Source organism: Crinia signifera, chromosome 5 (assembly GCF_055691185.1).
Source record: "Crinia signifera chromosome 5, ASM5569118v1, whole genome shotgun sequence".
In the NCBI taxonomy this organism is placed as follows: Eukaryota; Metazoa; Chordata; class Amphibia; order Anura; family Myobatrachidae; genus Crinia; species Crinia signifera.
In genome coordinates, this window is record NC_139221.1 from 56,331,379 (window position 1) to 56,348,497 (window position 17,119).

Here is a 17,119-nt window from a genome sequence, read left to right on the forward strand (position 1 = left end):
AAGTCCCAGCCTGCTGGGCATTAAAGGGCCCGCTGGGTCTTGTAGTTCCACAGTAAAAGAAAGAGTTAAATAAACACACTGACACACGTGAAAAATAAAAGTTTAATACATACATAACACATACATACTGATACTTACCTATCTTGAGCCCGTAGGTAGCCCTGGTCCTGATGTCCTGGTCCGTGTCGGCGTCTGTATCCATGTTGGCATCCCTGTCGGCGACGGCGTCGGCGGTCCGGAGTCCGAAGAAATCCATTTGGGAAGCTGTGGAAGGAAACCATACTCACCTGTCCCAGCGCGACGTAGTCCAGGTAAGTTCTTTGCAAAAAAACAAACCGAACACCCGAACCAAGCGGACAGCTGAGAGCCGCACGGTGTTTACATCGTGCGGCTCCGCCTCCCGAATGCCGCTATTGGCCGCCTTGGCCGCAAGGCGGCCAATAGCGGCATTCGGGAGGCGGAGCCGCACGATGTAAACAAACACCGTGCGTCTCCGTGTCCGCTTGGTTCGGGTGTTCGGTTTGTTTTTTTGCAAAGAACTTACCTGGACTACGTCGCGCTGGGACAGGTGAGTATGGTTTCCTTCCACAGCTTCCCAAATGGATTTCTTCGGACTCCGGACCGCCGACGCCGTCGCCGACAGGGATGCCGACAGGGATACAGACGCCGACACGGACCAGGACATCAGGACCAGGGCTACCTACGGGCTCAAGATGGGTAAGTATCAGTATGTATGTGTTATGTATGTATTAAACTTTTATTTTTCACTTGTGTCAGTGTGTTTATTTAACTCTTTCTTTTACTGTGGAACTACAAGACCCAGCGGGCCCTTTAATGCCCCGCAGGCTGGGACTTGTGGTTCTCCAAGTCCCAGCTTGCGGGGGAGGCTTGCTGGGACTCATAGTTCACCAGTAAAAGACAATGGTTTTTATTCTATTTTTTACACCATACCATCAGCTCGATGCCCACCGCCCAGGGGCATTCAAAGACAGCACCAGGCTTCAGCCTGGTCAGGTAAGTCCTGGAGGGGGGGACCCCTTTATTGGGGGGGTCCCCACTCCCCCAGGGCCCCTGGCCAGGCTGACTGGTCGGTAGGGTTAATGCTTTGGCCGCGGGAACTTATATAATAAGTGTCCCCCGGCTGTGGCATTACCCTGCTGGCTGGTTGTGCCTGGGGCTGGTTCTTAAAATACGGGGGACCCCTAGTCATTTTGTCCCCCGTATTTTGGGAACCAGCCCCGGACCTGGAGCCTGGGGCTGGTTGTAAAAAATCAGGGAACCCCTATTTGTCGGGTTTCCTGATTTTTTTAATACCAGCCCCGGCTCCTTCAGCCTGGTGCTGGTTACGGCAGTGGGGGGGGGACCCCATGCCGTTTTTTTTTTAACGGGTAAAGGGCTACCCCTTTCCCACTGCCGAAAAAACGGCTCTTACACGTTAAAAACACTGCTTTTTACACGGGTAACAAAACCCGGTATTTGTTACCCGTGTAAAGCAACCTGGAGCTTTCCCACTGCAGCTCTAGCCGTTTAAAAAGGCTAAAAAAACGGCATTTTACCGTGTAAAGCCTGCAGTGGGAAAGGGGCATAATTCACAGAGATTTTGATACAATACAGCAAAGAAAAAATATATATTCTTTTTGCTACTTTCATTAAAAGAAATGAAACAGTATCTCTGCCTTGGTTTCTAAATAGGAACTTTGTAGCTATACACACTACTTAAACAGCAACTTATTCCACACATGGGGCCTTATTTTGGTTCATTCTTTCTGACAAAATCCTTCTTAGATGGACAAAACCATGTGCACTGCAGGGGGGGCAGATGTAACATGTGCAGAGAGAATTAGATTTGGGTGAGTAATTTTGTTTCTGTGCAGGGAAAATACTGACTGTATTATTTTTACACTGCAATATAGATCTCACTTTGAAGTAAAACCCCACCCAAATCTAATTCTCTCTGCACAAGTAACACCTGCCCCACCTGCAGTGCACATGGTTTTGCCCATCTAAGAAGGATTTTGTCAGAAAGAATGAACCAAAATAAGGCCCATAATCCTCCTATAACAGTTTCTAGCAGGGAAGATTTTGGTTATGCAAAAAAGTTTAAATAGCGCAAGACTTTGTCATAGCAGTGCTTTCAGCCTGAAGATGGAGAGATGGAGTAAAGAGCCGATTCAAATGTTACTCATGGCTGTTTACAGATTTAAGCAGTAAGCAGTAGCCAAATACATGAGAAGGGGGAAAGAAATGTCCAGGTGCCTGTTAGCTGGAATGCACATCAAGCACTGGACAAGTGCCTCCCTCTAGTTTAAATGGCCAAGTTATATTGTATATCAGTGTGGTGATATGATATGCCTCAATATTTATCCCCTAGATATTCTGGTTTCTCTAAGTCTTGCAGAACGCTGCAGTGGACTTAAGATGAGAGATATTTGGTGTAATTGAGGTCAGAAAAGGATAGTAAAGCCACACTTCTGCTGTCAGTTTTTCCAGGTCTTGTGGGACATGTTGTTCTAAAGCACATGTCTTCAACCTGTGGCCCTCCAGATGTTGTAGAACTACATGTCCCAGCATGCCCTGACAGTTTTGGCATGCTCTCATATGAAAAAATGTGGCAATGCATGTTGGAACATGTAGTTTCACAACATCTGGAGGGCCACAGGTTGAAGACCCATGTTCTAAAGCATTGCAGGACAGCCACAATGTCCGTACTAGCTGATGAGAGAGTGTGGGAGTTAGCCAGATAAGTATGCAGCGTAACACTAGGTGTGTGTGCAGGCAGATTGCATACAATCTCACAATCTGTCAAATTGCATGGTGAGTATAACAAGTAAAAAAAGCCTTATTGCCTTGTGCAATCAGACTTTTACCTTCTGGTTTCCTGGGGGCATGACATGGTAGTGGACCCTCAGGATGAGAGAGGTATTAGTAAGTGCAGTCTGGCTGAAAGGAAAGAGAAGATTGGCAGCTTCTATTCTCAGGTATCGCGGTCCCGGGTATTGCAGGAAACGCCGGGAGCCGCCAGCTGATAATAAAGTTGCCGGTTACCTTGTAGCGTGTGTGTGCTGTAAGTGAGACTCCAGGCAGTCTCTGTGTCTGCATGAGCCGGTGGCACGGGAAGGGTCAGATAGGTCATATGACACGCGTTTCACCTCAAAGGAGGCTTGGTCACATCGGTGACGTGTGTATCATATGTTGGAAGTTAAACAGTGTTTTAAATAAGCCGCCCATATTGAGAGATCTATGCCTATTGGTCTGGGGGCGTGATAGAGGCTGGAAATGGGATTTCCTCTGTATCTTATCAAAACAGTGGTATTTTGGAGGAGAATCTACATGAAACATTTATGGAACAAAGCAGGTATTACTGATTGGAGTTTATGTAAAAACTTCATGTTCAATCATTATGAAAGAAAGTGAAACAGAGAATATTAATTACTTGCAGTGATATTAATATATTAAATAATATAAAAAACTATATCCTATACATAATAAACAGAGATATTTTAAGAGTAGACAACATATAGCTTGATAGCGATTGTACATACATATTCTAGTTAGCCCTTCTAAGAGGGAAAGAGGAAAAAGGATAATAATGAGAGTCCTGGCGTGAAAAGGACGTACAAAGAATCTATTGCAAAAAGTAATATTAATTCTATAACATAATGAGATGATTATCCCATCTTATGGAATGAAAGATGGTATATAGTAAGCTTTTATATGTCAAATAGTTGTGGGTATTTGTATGTCAACTTAGACCTATATTATTGGTGATTTTTGTAAAATTCAACATAATGGGCTAATATTTAAATAATATTATCTAGAGCAGGGGTGTCCAAACTTTTTGCGACGAGGGCCAGATTTGGTGAAGTGTAAATGTGTTGGGGCCGACCATTCAGCCTGACATTCTTTGAATCATTAATCACATCAGAATGGTCCCCCACTCTGCCCCCATTCACTCTATGTCCCCCAGCCTGCCCCTTCACTGTATTTTCCCCAGCCTGCCCCCATTCACTGTATGTCCCCCAGCATGCCTCTACTTCACTGTATGTTCCCCACTCTGCACCCATTCACTCCATCACCCAGCCTGCCCCCCTTCTCTTAATGTCCATCAGTGCCTCCATTCATTGTATATCCCCAAGCCTGACCCTCCTTCACTGTATGACTCCCATTCACTGTATGACCCCCATTCACTATGTACCCCACTCTGCTCCCATTCACTGTATGTCCCCCAGCCTGCCACTGCTCCCCCTTCGCTCTCTGAATGGCAATCACTGCCTCCATTCACTGTATGTCCCCCAGCCTGACCCTCCTTCACTGTATGTCCCCCACTCTGCCCTCTCCCTTCTCTGTATGTTTCCCAGCCCCTTGTGTGAGCCAGAGGAAGGAGAGGCAAAACAGGCACTGCAAGGAGAGGAGATCTTTGGGCTCCCGCTGCTGCCCTCCTCCGATCTGCATGTTACGGGAGCAAGCTTCCCCCTTGCTGCCCCCCTCCCCAAACACTGCTGTCACTGTGATTGTGGAGTAGGGTGATATACGATTGCAGCAGCAGGGGTAGGACGCCAAACACATCTGACTTTGGCGGACGGCACCTCCTCACTGCAGCAGACAGCAAGGTAAAGGTGTGCTCGCCGTGTCCCCACCTTTAGTGTCCTGTGCTGTGCTTCCCACATCTGATGCTCTGCCTGCTTACAGCTGGAGGCCGCTTGAAATGACAGAACGGGCCTGACTTTGGACATGCATGATATAGAGATTTAGTTATAGCAAAATTTTATTTTTATTTTTTTATTATGGTAATGAACCAAGAGCAGTAATAAAGTTGGCGTATGTGGCTAGGGATATATTGTTCTGTGATAGGATATCCATAAAAGAGTTGATGTCGAGATTTTTAGTATTGCTATGGAATGAGAGTATTAAAGATATTTATAGGAAGGCACTATAGTTGATGGTTTCATTGAGTCCTCCCGGGGCCAAAGCTCTTAGCTCAAAGGTCCAGAAGCTTTCACGCTTTAAAATTTCCTGAGTCAGGTTGCCCCTCTTATTCCAAGATTAATTTTCTCGATTCCAAATGCTTTGAAGGTTTTTGAACTGCTTTGATGTTTTTGATGAAAATGTTTAGCAACTGTGGTAAGCGATTTCATTTTTCTTCGGTCTTGTTCCGCATTTCGTATGGTCCCAAGATGTTCCAGTAACCGTTGTTTTAGCATTCTGGTGGTCATACCTACATATCTGGCACCACAGTCGCAGCTTATGCATTATACCAACCCTTCAGTCCTGCAATTAATATGATCTTTTATCTTGATGTTTTTATCATATTTGTAGGTAACCGTGGTGGTTTTTGCCATATGTTTGCACGCTTTGCAAGAACCGCATGGGAAGGAGCCTCCGTTTCCTGTATGTTTTGGTTTTGTTAGTGTGTAGTGACTGCTCACAAGATGCTCTCTAAGGTTTGGGGATCTTCTCCAGCTCATGGCTACACTTTCTTCTAGGTGTTTGGATAAATCGATGTCCGTTCTTAATATATGCCAGTGGCGTTGGATGATGTCCTTGATATCTCTCCAATCCTGGCTAAAGTTACCCACACACCTGATTTTGGTATCTGCCACCTGTTGAGCTTTTTTGGGGTTCTGAAAAATGAGTTCCTCTCTTTTGATTCTTTGTGTTGCTCTTTGTGCTTTCTTGACGGAATTATGGCTGTATCCCCTCTCTTTTAATCGTGTTTTGAGTTCTTGACATTTCTCTCTGTATACTATGTCATAGGAACAGTTACGTCGTAGACGGAGAAATTCTCCTTTCGGAATGTTTTCCACTGTTGGAGGAAAATGTGAGCTGGTTTGATGGAGCACACTATTGGTGGATGTAGTTTTTCTGAAAAGTTCTGTCTCTATTGAGCCTGTGTCACCGTTGTAAATTGTTATGTCCAGAAATGAAATCTCTTGGTCACTGATGTCATGGGTGAGTTTAAGGTTCAGCTGATTGTGGTTGAGTGTCTGTATGAAGTCCAAAAGTTGGTTCTTTCCTCCATCCCAAATGAGTAGAATATTGTCAATGTAACGATGCCAGGCTATTACATGTTTGGTCCAAAACTCATTGTTCTCATTGAAGAGATGTTCATTTTTTCAACAGCCTAAGGGGCACACATATGTATAAACTCTGCAGCTGATGAATGCATATCTCATGTGGTCTACCAGACCCGTATACTGATAGTGGTCATTGGACAGTGTTCCTTGGGCAGTTCTCCTTTACATCCTGCTGCATCCCAGACAGTGCTGCTTCTACCATGGTTACACTGCCAAAATTGCACAGAGAAGGTGGTAAAAAATAGTGTTGTAACTGGGAGCTGGCACTAAATAATTCCAGTAGCGTATATACCAGGAGAAGGGGGGAGATGGGGAATATGCCCGTGCACCAGCTCCACAAAATTTGCCAATATTGTGTTACAGTAATGTATGATGTCCACAATCACTATAAATTACATACCAACGGTATGTGGAGGTGCACCCCTGAGAGTAATATAGAACCGGAGTAAAGGGGGGAAAAAAGCACTCACTTTTGTTTGGGGGCACTCTTTTAAAAGAGTGCCCCCAAACAAAAGAGTGCTTTTTTTCTCTTTACTCTAATTTCAGTAGCGTGTCAGCTCCTCCCCTCTATACCCCTCCCCAATTCAGTCTTCGTAAACTGTGCAGTGGAGAGCTGGAAATTCAAGAGCGAAGGAGCAAAGAAACACATAAACCTAACACATGACATAGAAACTGAACAAAAGCAGCCAGGCAGGAAAACAGCGCCGGATGGGGGTCCAGTATCCCTTGTGGATTCGGAGAAATTGATTTAACGGTGAGTACCAAAATACTGTTTTCTCTTTCATCCAGCAGGGGACACTGGAATGTAGACTTTACAGTGGGGACGTCCCAGTGCTCCCATCCCGGGCAGTGAAAATCCTGCAATACCACATGGCCAGACTGGGAAGCAGAGGCCGCAAAGTTCTCAAACCCGTACAAACAGATAAAGGTATGTTGACTTGAGCATGTAGCTGCTCTATAGAGTTGGTTTAAGGAAACTCCACGGGCAGCCGCCCAAGAGTATGGGGTGCCTTTGATAAAGCTGTACCCCAGACAGCGAAATGTGTCAGTAAGGAGCCCGGAGAAGTGGACAAAACCTAATCATCTTCAATATCGATTGTCGCTTTATCCGAACTACCCAGTGTTATCCATCCAATCTTTGGATTACAATTTTGCCTCAGTTTTGGCACTTAGGTACTTGTGGATTATCACGGCTCCCACGATGTGCATCGCATAGCAAAAAAATCGCATTGCATGCGATTTTTAACAGAAAAGCATCCAAATGCATTGAAATTAGTATCAAACATGTTCAATGGCCCCCAAATGTCATTTTTGAGGCTGTACCACCCCCACTATCAACGCGAACCCGAAGCGTGGCGAGCCCGCGAGGGGCGGCGGTACGCGTCCTACACCTTTTCATACCCTCACTATCCACGTCGGCGTGGAGTTGAGAATAGAAAGTGTGGCAAACGCAGCAAGCCACCGAGCCCGAAACGTGGCGAGCGCACACGGATACCTTCACAGGTATACGCGTCCCCTCGCGGGCTTCACAGGTGTCCGCGTCCCCTCGCCACGCTTCAAGGCTTGGTGGCTCACTGCGCTCGCCACACTATCTATTCTCAACTCCACGCCGACGTGGATAGTGGGGGTATGAAAAGGTCGTAGGACGCGTACCGCTGCGCTCGCCACGCTTCGGGTTCGCGTTGATAGTGGGGGTGGTACAGCCTCAAAAATGACATTTGGGGGCCATTGAACATGTTTGATACTAATTTCAATGCATTTGGATGCTTGTCTGTTAAAAAACGCATGCGATCACATGCGATCAAATCGCATGCGATTTTGTAAAAAATGGTAAAAAACTGCAAAAATCGCATCCAATCGCATGCCACTATATATGGCATGCGATGGGAGCCGTGATCATCCACAAGTACCGGCACTTACACCGCACCTAGGCCCTTATTCTGATCGGTGCGGCCGGATCCGATTATGCGGCCAGGACCGTGCGTGCGAAACCCGCCTTCCATACGGATCTCCAACTCCGTCCGTACGCGGTAAGAAGCTGGCCGAACGGACCGCACGTGTATTTTTCACAGACTACGCCTCCTCCATCTAAGGGAACCTCCCCCATCATTCGATGGTCGCAGACCATCGAATGCAGGACCGAGTGCTCCACCAGCTCCTGCAACCTCAGACCACACGGACATTTTTCCGTGCAAAAGCAGGGATCTGGGCGGGCAGCTGACATCCGGCAATGTCATATGTCCGCCCCCTACACGTGCGTCACGGCCGCATTACCATACGTACGCCCAGCGTTTGCATGGGAACGCCCATGAAACGCGGGGCGTATGCATATGGTAATGAGCCCAAATAGCCCTTCACGCCCCTCTCCACCCCCTGTTCGGAGTGTTCACATATCATGCGGGATTTGGCCGTACGCCCCGCTCGCACATGCGCAGAGTCGCCTCTGCACATGCGCAGACACAAAACATCGGCGGGCCAAACGCATGCGGATATATCCGCACCGACCAGAATAAGGGCCCTAGTGAGGACATCTGCTGCATATACCATCCTATGTGGATCAGAAGCCTCCAGCGGTTGTTTGGTAACAATCATCTCCATAAAATTAATTATTGAAATCCAGTACACCAAAAATATGGTACTGAATTAGTTAAGCACCATTTTTTCAAAGCCACAGGCCCTTGTTTAATTTTTTTTTTATTAAATAGGATCAGTAGGGACTGATCCAAGGGCATTAGAAGGTGGCAGAATCTAGGAGCGCCCCATTATTCTCTAAAATCCATCAAAAACAAACTCCATATTTGTATCTGGTATCATTGTTTACACTATCATTATTAATCATTTGGTATGTTAATAAAACATTTTTATTGATCATTTCACAAGAGACACTTCACATTTATTTACCTTTTGCTTTTTTTGTGGGACGGAATCCCCCCCTTTTAAGTAGCTGCTCTTGGCGACACACCTCTGGCAGCGCTACTTAGGTAGCCGATTCTTGTGAATGCCCGGAACTGGTAATGAAGACCTCTGATGCATCTGATGAGGCCATATGGGAAAATGTAGGTATGCGTCTCAGATGTCCAAGGACATCAAAAACTTGCCCTGCTCCAAACCAGCAATCATGGAGAAGAGTGATTCCCTTTTGAATTTAAACTTGGAAAGGCTGGAATAATACCGCTGTTTCCTTTGATTTGTGGGTACCAGAAATAATACTTCTGCCAGAAGCAGTTTTGCCACAGCCGCCTGCAGAACAACACGTTTGTAGCCTGAAACTGGCAAACCCATAGCAAAAAACATTGGAGGAAAAAAAAAGCATAGTAGCAGGATTGTGTCCAAATAGCTCGAAACACCTGCAGATGGGCTCCAACCTTGGGATCCCCCAGGGGCGAGAGAACCCCATCACAAACTGGGCTTTGGGGCGGACTTCACCTTTGAGCTGTTGTGAAGCTGTTGCCATTGCTCAATCCCTGCCACGGAATCCACGAGAAGGTGCTACCTTTTGGAATGACCTATCACAATACAAAAACATCTTGGTATAATAGTGCTCTCAGAACCGCAGCTAGGTAGCTACTCAGGAGCACCCCTCTTCTAAGACTAAACCATACACAACAAAAGAGTATTAACAAAGTGTTGTTCCTTTTTTTTTTTTATTAGAAAGTCATGTTCTCAGTTCTCAACTTCAGAAATGGAGAAAATTCTGTAGATGGATTCCTTTTTAAATGCAGGATATCCATGTGGAGCCACACTGACCTGATTGTTGGTCCCTATGTTCATATAGAGGTTTCTTTATTTCTTATCCTTCACCTTTAAGCAAAATGGATCCCCATGTGATGTTACTGACCTGGGAACTAGTCCCTATGTGCATAAAATGGTATCTTTCAGCCGTTTCTTCCTTACACATGAAAACATGTGCTCTAAAGGAAAAGTACTGACCAGGGGAAAATTCCCTATGTTCACATAGCAGTTTCTTTGTGTAAGATTCCACGCCACACAGGATACAGGTTCGGTATATTCTCCAAAGCAGTATTTATTTAAAACAATAGTAAAAAAGTCCACAGATGAATAAAAGGGAACTTTCATAGGATTAGAACAGTAGACACAAACAGTTAGTTCCTCTCTCACCAGGAATGAGCTGGAAAAGAATCATGTACATTGATGGCAAGGGTGGATACTGGTCCCTCCTGTAGAACGGTGTCCCCTCACACAAATGAGTTTCTGACATAGAAGTCCTTCCTCGGGAAGTGTCACGATAGTTCCCAAATGTACCTACGGGTCCCGAGCATTTTGGATAAGGGATACTCAACCTTTATTGTGTTTGAAACGCACACAGGCAGTCAGCTTTCTGGATAAGTGAATTGTTACTGGTGTGAATGGAATGTATTTCACCAGTGTGGATTCGGCATATCGCTAAACTTAGAATCTTCGGACTAATGGGCATGACCAAAAGCCGTGATAGAAATCTGCACTGTGTTCACCACATTTACAGCAGGCGTGTGTACATCCTGTAAGAAAAACTACATGTGTGGTGATAAATAGGCTCTATAGAAAATGTTTTAAAACATTTCTGTGTATATTTACTGTTAGAGAGTATGATTTTGCATGACTATGGAAGCAGTTAGAAAATCTTTGATTTTGTAATCGCAAAAATTTGGACAATCACTTATTGTTGTTGAATGATCAATGTTAACCCTTAAATGTTGGTAATAAAGGGAAATGTCTTTCCTCATTACAGAGGTTTAGTGAAAGTATCTCTCCGATGAGACGTAGTGTTTAGTTTGCAGGAAGGTCAGAGGATATGCTGTAAAAGTGCTATATTTATTTATTAATATTTCCTTATATAGCACAAACATATTCCGCAGCGATTTACAGAGAATATTTGAACATTCACATCAGTCCCTGCCCCAGTGGAGCTTACAATCTATATCCCCTACCACATGTACACGCACACACAAACACTCAAGGGTTAATTTTTTGGGGGGGAGCCAATTGACCTACCAGTATATTTTTGGATTGTGAGAGGAAACCGGAGTACCCAGAGGAAACCCACGCAAGCACAGGGAGAATTTACAAACTCCACACAGTTAGGACCATGGTGGGTATGGAACCCATGACCTCAGCGCTGTGTGGCAGAAATGCTAACCATTACACCAGGCATGTCCAACGTTGGCCCTCCAGATGTTGTGAAACTACACATCCCAGCATGCTTCGCCACAGTTTTGCTATTAGAGAATGCTAAAACTATTGCAAAGCATGCTGGGATGTGTAGTTTCAAAACATCTGGAGGGCCAACGTTGGACATGCCTGCATTACACCATCTCTGCTGCCCCTATATACTGCAACAGCTTCAGTGAATGTTAGGACTCGTGTATCCTAATCACCAGGCAAACCCCCAATCCCGTAGTGTGTATAGTAAACTATCCACAACAAGCATTCCTGGTAGACATCAACAGGGATTTTTAATTTGAAAAACACAGCACTAATCTGTAGGTCTATGTAACATTATATATCTTAATTTTATAACCCAGCAATAACATTCACAAGTGAATTGGCAGAAAGAAAGGTAAATCTGATACACTACCTGCATAATGAATTCTCTTCTCCGCTGCATTCCTCTCTCCGACAGCAATACATACTCTGGTTCCTTCTCCTTCTTAGCCTGCTGGATTTGTGCCAAGCGACTGACTGGATTCATCCCCTGGCCATATTCCGGGGAGGCCTAAATGAAAGCAACAACATAATGATAACAAAGTTTCAGTAATAAAAGAGAGTAACATAATGGAGACTGCAATACTCCGAGGTCGTACAGTATGCGCTTCGCTGACTGAAAACTGCAGGCCAAGACTGCAAGCCAATCCGCCAATCAATCAGTAAATCTGTTTGTTGAATTAACAAAAACAGGGGATGTACATATTTTGGAACCGTATTTAGTTGTCCAGCACACTGAGCTGTAAGGAGCACTAGCATCAAAACATTTTGATCTGAGTTACGCTGGGTACACACTGGAGCGATTCCCACGGCCGTTGATATAGTTAACTATATCAGCAGTGCCACAGGATGAGCAATAAAGGGCATACACACACAGAGATCATTCACAATATCTCTCAGTGATGTCACAAGATGTCACAAGACCCCCGCACTGAACATACAGTCGCTGACTAGATTGGCAGACTGAGCTGCATGTAAAGTAACTACTTTACTTGGCATAATGGAAAACAATTAAGGAAGAAAAAACAATACTTAACCTAAATCACACACAATTCTAAAGAAAACATCCAACCAATGTAAAATATCATAAAAACAGGAAGATAACTTATAAATATACCAAAATGTTCTATATTTGTATTATGAAACAGCCTTAAAAATAAAGAAAGAAAAATAGACAAATAAAACAGTATTTGCCATTAATATGCACAACAAGCGATGTGTTCTCGATTGCAGGTCAAGCTTTAGACACTTTATACTCCTTTCACATTGCAGCTTTAACACGGTATATTGCCTTTTTTTACCGTTTTAAAACGGGAACAGCTGCAGTGTGAAAGCTCCATTGTCAATTTACCGGTTACAGAATACCGGTATTTTGAAACGTGTTAAAAGCAGGATCCTCCTTCTGAGCCGTTTTCCTTGCAGTCTGAACAGGTCAGAAACGGTATTTGCTTCAAATGATAACCACACAAGGGTGACAGGTTTATCTCCCTGCATGATCCCCGCCCACAAGCAGGAAATAAACATTTAAAATGACATTGTATGGCTTTCTATGGGTGAAACGGGTTGAATCTGAAAGATACAAAAACGTTATTGAAACTGCAATATACCGTTTACAACATGCAATATGAAAGTTGTTTAACTGGTTTTTGACCCGTTTTAAGACACGTTTACAAAAACGGGTTGCAACGTGAAACCAGTAGTAGTTATTAAAAGAGCATTGTTTTAATTCTATTTACCAACAAGTATTTTGGTAATAGTAACACCTTCAAACTCTGAGAAGTGCACAGTGTTGTTTCACCCTGTCAATTAAGGAGTAGTCTGTTGTTCTTGATGTCGACAGTCAATGTGTCAACATCACACAGACGGAGCAATCGGGATACTGCTGTACATTGTCCGCATTATCATATGAGACATGATGCTTTAAGACAGGCATTCCCAACCTCGCTCCTCAAGGCAGTGCAGGATTTAATGACATCCAGGCTTCAGCACAGATTGGTAAATCAAAATAACTTTGGTACTAATTAAGTCACCTGTGCTCAGGCAGGGGCTATCACTAAAACCTGGACGCCTTGAGGACCGAGGTTGGGAATGCCTGCTTTAAGATCAGGTTTATATTACAATATTGTCGCCATTGTCCACCTAATATCATGCTGATGGACAAATTGTATACATGATACACAAACAACCAGCCAATCAGCTCCTACCTGTCATTTTTAAAACCCAACCTGTAGCATGGTAAATAGGAGTTGATTGGCTGGCTGTGCATCACTCTTCCTTTTATCACTTTTTGAAGCTTGATAAATCTGTCCCCCAATCCCTATTAATTAACAGACGTTCAACAAATAGCCAATGAGAAAAAATACACAGGAGACAGAAGAAGTATAAAACAATATCAAGATTCCAAAATGGCACATTACTTGGGGGCGTGGCCTGAGCGGAGAGGCAGCAGGACGCATCTCGGCAGAGCTCCTGCAGATAACCCTCTCCGCCTGCCCAAACATCGGCTCTCAGAGGCCCCCCTTACCTGGATACACCTCACCAGGGCTGCCTGATCACCCCGGGTGCGAGCTGCGGAGCCGGGAGGTCACTCGGTGGCCTTCGCGGGTTGCGGCCTACACCGGGACCTAAAGCCGCGGCCTCGATTTTCGGCCGCATCGACGGAGCGGCGCCTGGAGGACGGGAGTGGAGACGGACGTCCCGAACAGCGCTGAAGTGCTGAGAGACGTCCAGCCCTGCCCAGCACCTACCCGGAGAGTCCTGCTGGAGGCTGGGGAGATCCTGGGGGCCTGAGCTGCGGCGAGGCCCTGCTGGGAAGACGCCATCTTGGGAGAGGCACCGCAATCTGCCACAGATCCCCTCTGAGGTGAGGCACAGACACCAGTTAGGTGAGCACCTACTCACCCACCATCCTCCCTCCCTGGACGCCTTGTAGAGCCCCAGTATAAGCCACCCTTGGCTGGGGAATTGTGAAGGGCTGTAACCCGGCTCTCTCCCACCAGGCCTCCCCAGAAAACAGCAGCCTGTTGTAACACCCAGACTGCATTGATCTTCCAGCCAGATCCCCCCACTGCCTTTTGCTTTCTGCATAACTCTCTGCCTCGCAGCAGCCCACCTCCCGGTACAGCAGTTTCCAGAGGCATACCTATAACCTCATCCCTGAAATCTTATACAGACTCAGCTAGCCAGAGCTCTCCCCCTCAGACATCTGTATCTGACTGTGTGGCAAAAGCTGTCCTATGCTGAAACAAATACAGAGAGGCCATACCTCATGTCTCTAAAATGTAATTAATGACTTGACTCACTACTGTGGCCCATCAATAACCCTGCACAAGCCGCAAATCACATCTTGATCACACCTGCGATCCTTTATGAAAAGATTTCTAATCTCTCCTTCCATGAATCCTGCTAGCTCGGGTGCAAGAGAAGATACCCAGGAACAAAACTCGTCAGACTCAGGAGAATCCTCGACTCGTTCGGGGTCGAGGCGTAGACGCAAATCCACAGCACCTACCCGCCCCTCAAAAATGAAACCTACAGATATCGCTGCCATACTAGGCCCGTTACTTGATGAAAAACTGGCTGGTATTAAGGAAGCAATAGAATCTACGCTGACACAACTCAACCAACACTCTGGCCGTATAGACGAGTTGGAACAAAGGGTCTCTAGCCTGGAGGACGAATTAACTACAGCTCAACAAACAATAGAATCACAACACTCCGATATCGTTTCTCTTGCCGATAAACTTGACGATCTTGAAAACCGTAGCCGTAGAAACAATCTGCGGGTAATTGGTATTCCTGAATCGGTGAAGGGTCACGAATTGCTCGATCTCCTTTCCAACTGGATCCCTGAGCAATTGGCTATGAATCGAAGTGGCGCTCCTCTGGCCATTGAACGAGCGCATCGCATTGGTCCAGAACGAAAAAGCCCTTCAGGACGTCCGAGACCCGTCATTATGAAAATCCTCAACTATGCTGATAAATCGGCAATCTTGGATCACTATCGTAGAACCGCCAGCTTAACCTACAACGGAGAGAGATTGCTCATATTCCAAGACTTTTCTACCCAGGTCGCAACCAAACGTAGAGAATTCGCCCCTGTCTGCAAACAGCTGTTTGACGACAAGATAAAATTCTCCTTGCTGTACCCTGCTCGGCTACGAGTCATGGAAAATGGAAAGCCAATCTTTTTTGAAGATCCTGCTGCGGCAAAGGCTCACTTCTCTCGCCCAGATACCTGAAACTGTTTAACCAGCTAATGTGAGACGTTTCTCTACCCCATATTCTGGGCCACAGTATGTCTATGCTTTTGCATACTACATAAGTTCATGCAAGTTATGTTCCGTAATATTTCTTCTATTCTATCACCTTCTATGTATATGTTTGTTAGTGTTTTACTTGTTTGCCTAGGTCCGGAGTCTAGACCCATCCTGGGGTGTTTTCTCTCCACTCGCTGGGATGGAGGGAGACCCCATCTTAACTTACACTTCGCCCGCTCTTTACAGCCACCTACAGGTATAGGTTGACAGTGTAAATTATACCCATCCTTCTCAAGATTCTATAGGGAATAGCCCAATCCTCGCATATAACTTTATTTCATGGAATGTAGAGGGTCTTAATACCCCAATAAAACGCAAAAAAGTGCTCTCTCATCTCGGTCGGCTGAAACCCCATGTTGTGTTTCTCCAGGAAACCCACTGGACTGATGACCCTAGAAATGGTTTAAAAGCCCCCTGGATTGGAGAATGCATCTCCGCCCCCTATATTAACAAAACCAGGGGAGTAGCTATACTTTTCAATAGAAATATACGCTATATTTGTAAAAGAAAACTTATAGACCCGGAGGGTAGATATATTCTAATTGAAATATCCATTGACAATGTCGACTATTTGCTAGTTAATGTATATGCCCCAAATACCTCTAACAAAACTTTCTATGCAGCACTCTTACAGGAAATCCTATCTTGGGGAAACCCAAATCTGATTTTGGGAGGAGACTTCAATGGAGCCATCGATCCATCCATGGACAGATCCAAGGTAAGCTCACATACCCCTGGCACGAATGATATCCTTCTCTCTGCATTTTGCTCCCAACTCAACGTGGTAGATCCCTGGAGGACGCACCATCCTCTTCATAAAGAATATACTTTCTTCTCGCACCCACACTCCTCTCACTCACGAATAGACTACATATTTACATCTCAACATCTCCTCCCAAGGATTGCTAACACCTCTATCAATAATATCATCATATCCGACCATGCGCCTATCTCACTAGCACTCCACCTCACTATGCCCCAATTTTTCTCAAAAAGCTGGAGGTTCCCCGCCTATCTAGCGCAGTCGGAGGACTTCCTCTTACACCTACGTCACGCTTGGCGTGAATATGCATCTGATAACTCAGCTCATGAAGCAGACCCCCCACTATTTTGGGGAGCTTCAAAGGCCGTCCTCAGAGGCCATATAATATCCTATGTCCACTCTAAACGCAAGAAATTTTCAAATCAACTTTCTACTCTAAGCACCACACTCACCGCAGCCTATAGAGCCTATAAATTACATGATGATCCTATCCATAGGGAAGCCTATATCACAGCAAAAACACTTTACGACACATATCTCACAGAACAAGCCCAAACACAATACAATTACCAAAAAAATAAATTTCATCGTTGGGGTAACAAATCGGGCAAGTTATTAGCGAATCTGGCCAAAGGACACCAATGTAGAACTTGGGTTAACGCTATTAACACTTCAAATAAAATTATCACCAACCCTACAAACATATGCGAAGAATTTATGCATTACTATAAAAATTTATATACCGCTGACGCGGATAACAA

At 45.1% G+C, this 17,119-nt stretch overlaps 1 protein-coding gene across 12 annotated transcripts in view; it reads right to left on the reverse strand.

The window, feature by feature from the left end:
• The window catches only part of STAU2 (staufen double-stranded RNA binding protein 2), a 296,288-nt gene that overhangs the window by 152,734 nt on the left and 126,435 nt on the right, over positions 1-17,119 (reverse strand). For all 12 annotated transcript variants that reach the window (XR_014474843.1, XR_014474842.1, XM_083187269.1 and 9 more), the window contains one exon: positions 11,650-11,787. Coding sequence is in view for 10 of the 12 variants with exons in the window: in XM_083187269.1 (XP_083043395.1) it covers positions 11,650-11,787 (138 nt within the window). In the remaining 2 variants the exon portion in view is untranslated. The remainder of the gene's footprint in view (positions 1-11,649; positions 11,788-17,119) is intronic.